Below are 11,426 nucleotides of genomic sequence, written 5' to 3' on the forward strand. Positions count from 1 at the left end.
CAACGAGGTATAACGTGAAGAGTAATACGGGAGGTCTTACCAGCCCCATTGTCATTGAACATACGGATTACTCCTGGAATTGGCTTGTCATTCCTTAACGACATTGATGGACAACCGTAAGGTGTGTTCATCTAGTCGGGTGTGACTTCAGTTACACTTAAATGATGTTATGATGTGTTATGTGATGATGTTAAAGATGTTTAGGCACAATTAGGGTGACCTATTTTGTATGAAAGATGATGAATGAGATGATATGTAATGATATGTATTCTAATGTCGCAAAACGATCCTTATAGCGTTTTAATTGGACAAATGCTTTCTAAACCTTGTGTATTCTTACTTAGCTAATTCGTTAACTAACACTTGTTTCTTTAAATGTGTTGTTCCCTCAGGTTTAGCAAGTTAAAGATCGTTGATGAATAAGAGAGAGGCATGGGTAGATAGCTTATGAAGATGACTCTAGTTTACCCATAGTTGCTACTCCTTTTAGACATTGAATTATGTTTTGCAATTTTTAGATTTGTAATGCCTTGTGATCGGTTGCTTTATGTTGGACAATCGATGGGTTTCCATTTAGACATATTCTATGATATGATGAGTAACACCTTTTGAATGAACTTTTGAATGAATAAGCCAAACTGGATTTTCTGGTTTGGACTATAAAACTTTTTTTCCGCTTTCTTTAACGCCGTTAGGTGAAAATTTTTAGAAATCCATATTTTTAAATGTTGGGTGTTACAAATAGATATAGATATGGATATAGATATAGATGTATATTAATCATAATAATTACTTGTTAGAGAAACTTGATAAGCAAACAATTTTTGGAGCGGCGCTTATTTTTCTATTTGGAATCGGAAGTTATTTTTGATTTAATATATAATGAATGGATATATATATATATATATATAATACTAGTTCTAATACCCGTACGACGTATGGTAACTATATAAATTGTATTATAAAAAAATTCGAATATGTCTCATACATGATTCGTGAGTATGAAATAAATTGTTGTTAAAGTAAATCGATGATCGGAGCTAAATTATAATATACAGTAATGATAAATATAATATATGTTTAGTTAAAATTTTGGATTAACCTTAAATTTTTAAAAACACATCAAAATCGAAACTTGTAAACATAGTGGATGATGGCAAATAGCATTGTGATTTCGGATCATAAACTTGAATTTTTGAAGTCTTCATGTTAATAATTTATTATAATTAATATAAATAATAGGAGTTGAAGAATTTAGAAAGAAAAAAAGACAACTTATTAATTGAGAAAACGATCAATCAGATAAGATTATACTGTCTTTTGTATTAATAAGTCAAAAGTTAGAGTTTAATTCTAAATAAAACAAAGGGTTTATTAGATATGAAAATCGAACTAGGTATATAGAATTGAATGACTATAAGTTAACTTTTGTCAAGCGTTAGTCACATCCTTAGCAAATCTAATTGAATTCAAGATGAAGAAAGAGTTGGTTTACATTGTGGAAGAAAGACATGTATATGTGATATTAGATATTGACTTCTAATAAGGAAATTGAATTTATATACAACTAAAAAAGATAATTTAATAAAATAAATAAATTAAAAGGACATGTGTCGATCAAGAATTACGCCACGTGTTATTTCAAGAATATGTCAATCATGTTTTAGTTTATTGGTAGATAAATAGAAATTAATTAGGATTTTAATTTGATATATAATTATGATTATTAAAAAGGACACTTGTCACTCAAATAATACGTCATTTGTCGTTTAAACAATACCACAATCTTGTTTTAGTTTATTGGTAGATTATTATTATATAAATATAAATATTATTATTATTATTATATGTTAACTAAACTAAACCATTTTAATTTTAATATAGAAATATTATTATTATTATTATTATTATTATTATTATTATTATATGTTAACTAAACTAAACCATTTTAATTTTAATATAGAAATATAGAAGTAAGTGAAGTGATGATTCCCACCTATGCGTTCATATAAAATATAGATATAGATAGTCACCGATGACCATTTCACGCTTACATTTTACGTTACGTATACTTTTAAGAATCTAGTTATATGAAGAAGATATGAGGGGTAGTTTAGTAGAGTTATGTTATTTTTTATACTAACTAAAATAGATTATTTTTATATGTTGAAGTAGAAATTTAAATGGTTGAGAATTATCTGGATACTAGTCTAGTTAATGGATATTAAATGTTATATGGGATCAGAGAGTTTTTTCTTTTTCAAATTAGGGTAGTAGTGTTTTTGTATTACGGCACTATTTTACATATAACATCTTTTATTATATTAAAGCACAGTTGCTCTAATAACTTATCGACCAATCATAGCTCTCGATTTCTTAATGTTGACTTTAATTTACACTTTTTTTTTCCATCACAAATTTACACTTTTTACCCAATAATTTCGATATAATAAATAAATAATAATATTTAATATATATCCGATAGAATAATATCTAATATTATCCAATAAAATAATAACTAATATATATCCAATAATATGTTCTATTATATATATATATAATTAATAATAAATTTAATGTAATGTAAATATATCAAGATCTTAATAGTAATTGACTAATTGCAATATTTTAATATTAATAGCAACAGTTGAACTTATGACTTATTAGCCAATTATATCGCTCGATTTCATCAAATTAACTCTCAATAATGTAATCATTTAGTTTTTTACATAATTTTATGTAATTAATAAAAAACAAATAACTAAAATAATTATTTTACAATGTTATTAAAATTGGTTTCTATCTACAAAGTTCAGCTTTCACACAAGAATAATTGTACATCGCAGTATCTCGAGTTAAGTCGAAAAGTGGCTCTAAGGTGTTAACATGTGACAAAGATGAGAAGAGAAAAGACATTACAATAAATTTCGTCTATAAAAAAGTTTTTCAACTGCCGAATGAGGGTATATGCTTCCAATATTATTTTTTTACATTAGTTTTCTTTTTATTAGCTTAACATTCTTGACATTTGAATTAAACACATAAAATCTACATATATCTTCAACTTTGAACTTATAAGCTTTTATGAGTTACATGTATTAATATCTATTTTTAATAATGTCGTAAGTCTCGTGTCCAGTGTTGGACACGTGTCTAAAATCTATTTATTAACAAAAATTGAGTCTAGTACATGATAACAAATTTTTTTTATAAACTACTAAACCTAATAAACTCAAACTTCAAATATAATAGTTTCATACAATAATTAAGATTTAACGCATGTACGCTTTCATATATTGCATGATTGAGTATAAAATGGATCTGGTTTTTTTGGTTCGGTTTATTTGAAAAAGCCGAATTAGTATTTATTTTTGTCCATCAACATGCCAATTTGAGTGACCACCTGATTTTTACAAGTCAAGTTCGGTTGGGCTTTTGGGTCATATGATCGATCTGCCAACCTGAACCTTTTTAAATAAATTTTTGATTAGAAATTTCAAGAGTAAAGTGCAAATCGTCTCATGTAGTTTGTCATTGTTGAACTTTTCCTCCATGCCGTTAACATTTAGCCAAAATCATCTTTATTGTTTGCACTTCGTCCATAATTATGTTAAGTCCCCCACTTGCAAGTTACGTGAGGGGCAATACTATACGAATAAACAGGTTTGTCTCATTGTTATTGATAATTAATGTTTTCCGACGTTCATTAATCGATTCTTGTCATAACTAACTCTGCCTCTTTAAATGTGACTTCAATAAATAAACATGGTTAGATAATACAGCCAATGTGTTTGGTTAAATGTCTGAATGAAACAAAAAATACAATTGTTTTACCTTCTACGATCTTAAGCTAGTGGTGATCTATAAAATATGTAGAGGATGCTCTACAGGTTTGGAATGAAAGAGATCAGGTGCGTGGTGATGGGGATTGGAGAGGGAAAGTTACAGGAATTAAATGATATAAGAAACTTGGAATTATTAGTACGTATAAGTGTTATGTGAAATATTGAAGGGAAAAGAGATTCACATTTGTGTAGAAAGAGAAAAGAAAAATAAAAAAGTGAGTTGCATGCAAAAAGAGATTTTTAACGAAATGAAGATCGAAGAAAGTGTGGAAGAAAAAGTGGAGTGCATTGACGAAAATACTCTGATTTACATATGGCCTTGTGGAGGACTTAAGGGAAGTAGGACAAAGTGAAAACACACGGATGATTTTAACCCATCAAATTAGGTACGGATAATCAAAAGAAATAATATTGAACACCATGCATGAAATGTTAAGTAAAATTTATTTCTTTAATTTTATAAACTACGAGTACGTACGTACAAAATGGTACGTGTATCTACTTGAAACCATCGGATCTTGAAAAAGAGAAATCATGATGCAGATTCTTGTGATTGGTGGCGGCATGATTATATGAACCTTCCGTATCTGAGATTTCTGTCTCTGAATTGTAAGCTCTTGGAGATGGTGGAATGTCAATTTCACTTTCTGCGGTGGATGATCGATGGTTTTGATTATGGAGGAGATGAATAGGTGATGAATCACGACTTGGGGTATTCTCGATGCTCCTTATGCCAGAATTTGAATGATCTGTCCCTCCTTTCCCGCCATTAAGTTCGCGTAACTTTTTCCTGTCCTTGGCGGCCTTCTGCCATTTCTTTAGAGCTTTGGAGGTTTGCTCTTCGAATATCGACTTTTTCATGTGAGATCCCATCTTCACATTATAATTAAGGAAAGTTAATGGCCCGAGATAATAGTTTTGTTTAATTTGATAGAAGATATATATATGGATGGTAAGGTTTTACTTACTTGAGTGACCAAGGCATAAAGAGGGAATGTAATGTAGCTACACATGATATGCAGAATTACCCCCAATCCAACTCTAACACCAATTCCCACCATGCTCTCATGGTAACATGAGTTTATTCCAAATTCATACTGCAACATTTTTTCAGAATTACACATGTACGTTCTAATTGTTTGTAATGTAATAGAGTATATATACTACTTGTGCATCAAGAAGCAAAAAAAGGAATACTATCTTATCATCTTTTTCAAGTAACGATATGTTAAACATGAATAGTAATTAAGTAGGCTTATGATTTCATTTTACGTGTGTGATGAGAAATTACTTACCACAGTCCACAAGAAAAACGCCATCTGGAATGCATTCTGCAATAATAATGGCCGGTGTAAGTATCAACTACTTGAAGTTTAGATTGTGTTGTTGTATATATGTTGTTAATTTAGAATCATGCATGCAAATATACTCATACACTTACTTGAAACAGAGTGAAATGGATCAAGAAAAGGACTATTTGGGGGTTACTAAACCAAAAGAACTTGTTAGTTGGCTCCACAACCGGTGCACCTCTTACAATTGTTGCCTTGTCTTGAATTTGTTGAGCCATTTCCATGATCACTAGCTCTAGTTTTGTACCCACCAACAAAATAATCTAAACATATATATATCCACCACCAACAAATCAAACGTTTTTGTTAATTATTACTATTTTATCATCACTAGCTAGCTAGTTAATTTTGATAAAAGACAAATGTATATATTCATGAATGAGGGCTTTAAAGGTACCACAAGAGGAACGAAAGAGAGATAAGTAAGTGCATGCCATCCTGCAATATTAATTATTGTTGTTGAGAAAAAAACATACATGCATTATTAACTCTGCTATATATATACTATGTATGAGCAAGCTAGTTAGCAAAACATTTTTTTGTTAAATAGATATATAGAAAGCTAGCTATAGCTAATTACGTACCATGAACGTTTAGAAGGAGAAACAGGATTGAGAACGTCCAAAGTGGTAAACTGGAAAACAACAATAAAAGTAGATATGCATGAAAAACCAATCATTAATTTACATACGTACCTTCGATCACATGAAACTAAAGATTACTCGTAATATATGTAAAATGATCGATAGGTTTGATCGAGAAGCTAGGCGGCTGGGCATGCAGGGAGAGTGATGACATACGTACGTACGTACCTGATACCCAATACTGCCTTGAAGTCATCCTCCATGGATCTCTTGATGTACTTATGGAAATCAAATTTACTACTTGGAGCAAAATGTGCCTACACAACGTATATGTATGTACACAATGAGTCAACGTAACTGTGTGTCAGATATATATATGTTGCTTAAATGCGCGCATGCTTCTTTCAATATCCATGTGGTACGTAAATGAATATCAAGATCAGATGCGTCGTGATATTCAAGTTTTACGAGAACTAATTAAAACAAAGGACTAATTAAATGATCGAATAATATCTTGTTGAGAAATGGGAGAAGAATTATTCGTCACATGCATTTGAATGAGCTATATATAGCTAGCTTAATTAGACGATCGACGATGATATTTTTAATTGGTATAGATGATTAATTTGAAAGAAAGCAATAGGCAGGAATATAGTGAAATGTGGTAGTTTTGAAAGTTTGAAAATTGGTTATGAATGAAGGAGCTAGCTAGCTAGGTAACGTTGAATGAATTACAGTATTTTTTAACGAGGAGTGACAAATATATTTTTACTAACCCCGTTTTCGTCACTAATTCATGGGGTTCGACGCTAGATGCCGGTGACGCTAACCCAACCCCAACAACCCTCCCTCCCGGCCCTCTAATTAATTGCTTTCTATCCAAAGAATGATAACTAGGGTTAAATCTATACACAAACAGTGTACCTAGAGTGATAGGGTGATATACGGTACGTTGTTAGTACTTACATTTATAAACCCGTTGCGGATGGTCAAATAGTCGACCTTTGATATCGATCCAAAGAATTGTCTGAAAAACGCTACCTATATATATCATTCAACCATAAATTAAAAAAACGTACGGTTAATCAGAGTTGGATCGATGGCTATTAAGTACTACGTAGAATTGAAGAGTATAGCATCAGAATTTAAAGCAACAAACGCTAGCTTAATTACCCTTTCTTTCTCTAACTTTTTACTTCACATTATTTATTACTCCATTCATCCCAATGAAATTTTCTTATTTTGAATATTCAAATTTTTTATTATAAATTTTAACCTTAAATATATTTTTTGTGTTATATAAAAATTGATGAAAATTATACCAATGAAACATTTTTAAAACATAATCAATTCACATACCTTTCATTAAGTTCTATCTAAAATAAAGAAATTACTTAAAGTTAAAGTTTAAAAAAATTAAACATTAAAAATTTAAAACATGACACCTCTAATAGAATGAAAAAAGTATTTTTCTTTTTTGTTTAAATAGGATTTTTTTTTAATATCAAACTTCATAATTATTTTTCAAAATATATAAAAAGTAGGTTATGGTCCAACACAATCATAGGTGTTCACATAAAAAAATTGTAAATATGATAATAACGTCATAATTATATATTTCTAAATTGAATACTTTAAAACCTTAAATATATAATTTTTTAAATATAATGTATTAAATTTATATAATATATTTTGTTTAAAAATTAATAGTTTTATTTAATTTTAGATAAATACAAAATAAAAAAATTCTGAGGAAAAGATCCTAATGTTATTGGGTGTGTTTTAGAGAGAAAAATTAGCAGAGAAAAAAAACTGATATGACATTGATATTATATTAGAAAAAGGTGAAGGAAAGACCTAAAAATCTTTTAAAGTTATCGAATACTTATGTTAAATTATTTGAACAAATTTTAAGCACCCAAATTGGGAAGAAATGTTTTATATATCTTAAAAAGTCCAACTTTTATACCCTTTATTTTTTTTAACTGTATGTCCCAATAAGAATTTTTCAATAAAAGGAGTGGGGAGAGAAATGAGATACTCTTCCACCTTTTTTAACTGAGTACGTTTAATTAGCTAGGTTGACTTATATACGTACCACCCATCTAATTCCAGGTTTTGTAGAAAGTCCGGTATGACGTTTGACGAACGAAGTTTGATGAGCAAATCGAAATCTCGCTGGATCTAAATGCGCCCACAGAGAAAAAAATTATAATTTTACATGGTGAAATTAATACTTTTGATAATTAAGCAAATTGAGACGTATATATATTGTAAAGTTGTATATATTTTGAGAAAATATATTTAATCCGTCAATGGATGTATCTGTAAATTACTATTTTTTAACAGTGTGATTATTTTGAAATATTAATTATTAGTTTTTAATTTGCCTGTACGTGTTGGCCGGTTTTCAGAATGATTTAATTAAACACTAATTAACAAATGAAGAAATTAAGCAACAATTAATCACCATTTGTGAACTCATATTCCAAAGAAGTAGTTTCTGCTTCCCATGCCTTCCATTTCTTCATCTGTCAGTTATTATAGGATGATTATTATAATTACAATTATAGTAATAACAAGTTGTAATTAAATAAATAAACATGATATATATAGTGGAAATTGAAAAGAGTGAGAAAGTTACTTTAGCGAAGCCGAGTCCGATGATAACGACACTATAAAGGACATGGAAGACGGCAAGAATAAATATAAATATGTGAAGTTGGTGAACCGCCGAATACGATATCATCGGTACCATTCCCTGCAGCTTGCACTAGTTAATTAATTTGCATATATGTAATTAATTAAATTAATTAAACATATACCTATACATTATTATTCACTAATAATTAATTATCATAAGACTGGTACTCGTACATGTTAAAGTTAGCAAATTAATATATGTATGTAAGTTTCGGATATATATTTGGGTATCCATAAATGCTAAATATTTGAAATTTTGGACATATATCTGGATATTGTAATCTTTTACGAGTACTAATTTAAATTCGAATATCTGAAATTTGAATGTATAAATCTTCGAATATATACTTTGAACACCCTTTGACTAGCTATTATTGTACAAAATTACTCACTGTGAAATTAATCGATGCAAAATTAAAAACAATCATATATTCCGCATATATATATATATATATATATAGGATAAGTATCTTGAAATGTAATAAACTTTGAACGAATGTCTATAGTAGGAAATAACTAAAGTTGTGTGTATTGTATGTAAACAACTGGAAAATAATGTTTATTGTATGTAAGAAAAAATGTATTCAACCAATTAAAATCAGACAAGTGGCACCTCTATATGGTTGCCACGTATGTTTTCTTACATACAATAAACATTTTTTAAAGTTGTTTACATACAATACACAAAACTTTAGTTATTATCTACTATAGACATTCGTCCAAAGTTTGTTACATTCCAGAATACTTATCCCTATATATATAGGTACCTCTTTACATTTAGGCACGTTTTCAGCATCTCCGGCTAAAACTCTTCGGGTAATCATCTCTTGTGTGGCTGCTAGAAAAAGTAATTTCCGGCGATGATTGTCGTCGCCTTCATCATCACCATTATTACCACTACTACCACCTTTGCCGCCACTATCTTTGGTCCCATTATTATTACTAATGAAATGTTCGGCTTTACATGGAAGCATTTTGTATCCAATCTTTTCGGGAACACATATTTTAGCAACATATTTTGTACCCACGGTTAATAGCAACGATAGAAACCCTAGCAGCATCAGCTCTGCATCATGCATGTATGTACGTATTCACTTAATTAAACCACTGTATATATAGGAATGATAATATTAATTGTGCTCTAAAATTAAAAATTATTATTAATTAACATGAGTGACGAAGCTAGGATTTTAGATATCGAGTGTATAAAATAGACCAGTAACTTTCAATGGAGTTGTGATGAACGTATAATATTAGAAATACAAAAAGATTTATAAATATTATGGGATGAGCGACCACCATTACGCTCCGTCACCAATTACCATTAATTGTATATAGTATAACAAAATAAGTTGCAAGGGTCGTTGGAACTAAATTATTCTAAAATTTGCTATTTTTAATTTCAATTAACATAGTTGTCTAGTACTGTTTGGTGAAATTAGTATTTGACGAACAGTGAAAGAAGAAAAACAAAATATATATGTATATATATATATACCTAACAAGCAGTCTTAATCTTAACATATAAAAACAGAAAAAGTAAGCTTATATATGATCAATTAGCCAAATAATTAACCAGGTCTAAGCTATATTTATATATGGATAGGAATAAGTTGATCTTGAATGAATCAAAGGAAAAAAAAAAGACTTATTCTAAACCAAATTAATTCGTATAATCTATTAATTAAATGTTAATTAGTAGAAAAAAAATTAGTAGCTAGCTTTTATTAAGAAGCTTTTTTCTAAGAATGTATGTACTCATACATATCATATGATATGTAATCATAATTATAATTATAATTATAATAATAATAGTTATAATGAAAATTATATGTAGATAAATGGAGTTATGTACTAGTGTACCTGCTTTCATTTTCTCCAAGGCTTCAAGCATTGCTTTCTTTTGCTTTTTTTGGAACAACTGCATTATGTGCGCATACATACACATATATTCATTCAATTAAATACAGAGTATATTTAATTAAAATCAAACTTTTATACATATATATTCATTTAAAGGTTTGAGGGTCTTAGGGAGAAAATGGAAATAGTCTCTCTAAATAGAGGTAATGTCTGCCTACATCTTAACTTTCTTCGTACACTGTCGAAGTATTGGGCTCAAAACTCGCGGAAGACGTTACTGAGCACTTTCTTTCTTTATTTGTTTCTTTTTATACATCTCACGCACGCTACATACCTCTCACACCACAAATTAGTATGTATGACTTGTATAATTTATGCAAATAACATATAGCTAGATAATTAATCAAGTTTAATTTCAGGACGATCGAAACAATATTAATTAACTAATTAATGTGTGTAGTTAATTTGTTTGGTGATTATCTTTGTGTAAACATATCAACAGTATTAAGTATAAAGCTAATTAAGGCCGTTACTTTGATCAATTATTAACTATTAAGTGATCGATATTAGACAAATATACGTGTAACCTACCTTGCCTAGGGAGTGAACCCCATGTTCAATGATGACTGATATGATTACGAAAACGGCACAAACCAATGCCACTGCCCATGTTGGGGTTTGCTCCAATGACCTCTCTGATGTCGACGACGACCCTCCTGCCATCCAATTCAACTGAATTACTAGACCGTCTGGACGTAACCACCGCCAAGTCGTTAATAGATCGTCAAGGCTAGCTGGCTTCTTTGGTTTATCCGGTTTGCAGGAATTTGTATGGTGTATAGTAGGAGACAAAATATATGGGAGGGAAAAGCAAAGCCAAGCAAATAAATATATAGTAAGACACACACACACAAAGCGTGTGAATGAATTAGTATAGTAGAAGTACTAATACTAACACTCATACTAATGTTGAAGAAACATTTTGAAATGGTCAGCATTTTCATTTGACTGTACTCTTATATTTGGATGGTTTGGTCTTGTTTGGTTACGACTAGCTATTATATATTCTCTTTGGGTGA

The 11,426-nt window shown here is 29.7% G+C and overlaps 1 protein-coding gene across 1 annotated transcript; it reads right to left on the bottom strand.

Annotated features, from left to right (window-relative positions):
- Nucleotides 1–4,315: 4,315 nt before the first annotated feature.
- On the bottom strand, nt 4,316–11,102 carry LOC122602710 (MLO protein homolog 1-like). The gene is made up of 14 exons (XM_043775301.1): nt 10,939–11,102; nt 10,348–10,405; nt 9,252–9,550; nt 8,426–8,542; nt 8,252–8,312; nt 7,880–7,965; nt 6,748–6,822; nt 6,010–6,098; nt 5,782–5,831; nt 5,595–5,635; nt 5,287–5,460; nt 5,141–5,176; nt 4,814–4,942; nt 4,316–4,718 (listed from the first exon to the last, which is right to left on the bottom strand). Exons 1-14 carry the CDS (start codon nt 11,068–11,070, stop codon nt 4,344–4,346), a joined length of 1,722 nt encoding a protein of 573 aa, XP_043631236.1. The 5' UTR covers nt 11,071–11,102; the 3' UTR covers nt 4,316–4,343.
- Between the last annotated feature and the right edge of the window lie 324 nt (nt 11,103–11,426).

The sequence above is a fragment of the Erigeron canadensis genome, chromosome 6 (assembly GCF_010389155.1).
Source record: "Erigeron canadensis isolate Cc75 chromosome 6, C_canadensis_v1, whole genome shotgun sequence".
NCBI classification, from domain to species: Eukaryota; Viridiplantae; Streptophyta; class Magnoliopsida; order Asterales; family Asteraceae; genus Erigeron; species Erigeron canadensis.

Bases quoted from the DNA above. Each gene is read 5' to 3' on its own strand.
- LOC122602710 (XM_043775301.1), bottom strand. From the start codon at position 11,070: ATGGCAGGAGGGTCGTCGTCGACATCAGAGAGGTCATTGGAGCAAACC. The intron at 5,832-6,009 runs GTACGTACGTAC...GTTGTTTTCCAG, and splicing joins AAGGCAGTATTGGGTATCAG to TTTACCACTTTGGACGTTCT. The intron at 5,461-5,594 runs GTACCTTTAAAG...ATATATGTTTAG, and splicing joins TCTCTTTCGTTCCTCTTGTG to ATTATTTTGTTGGTGGGTAC.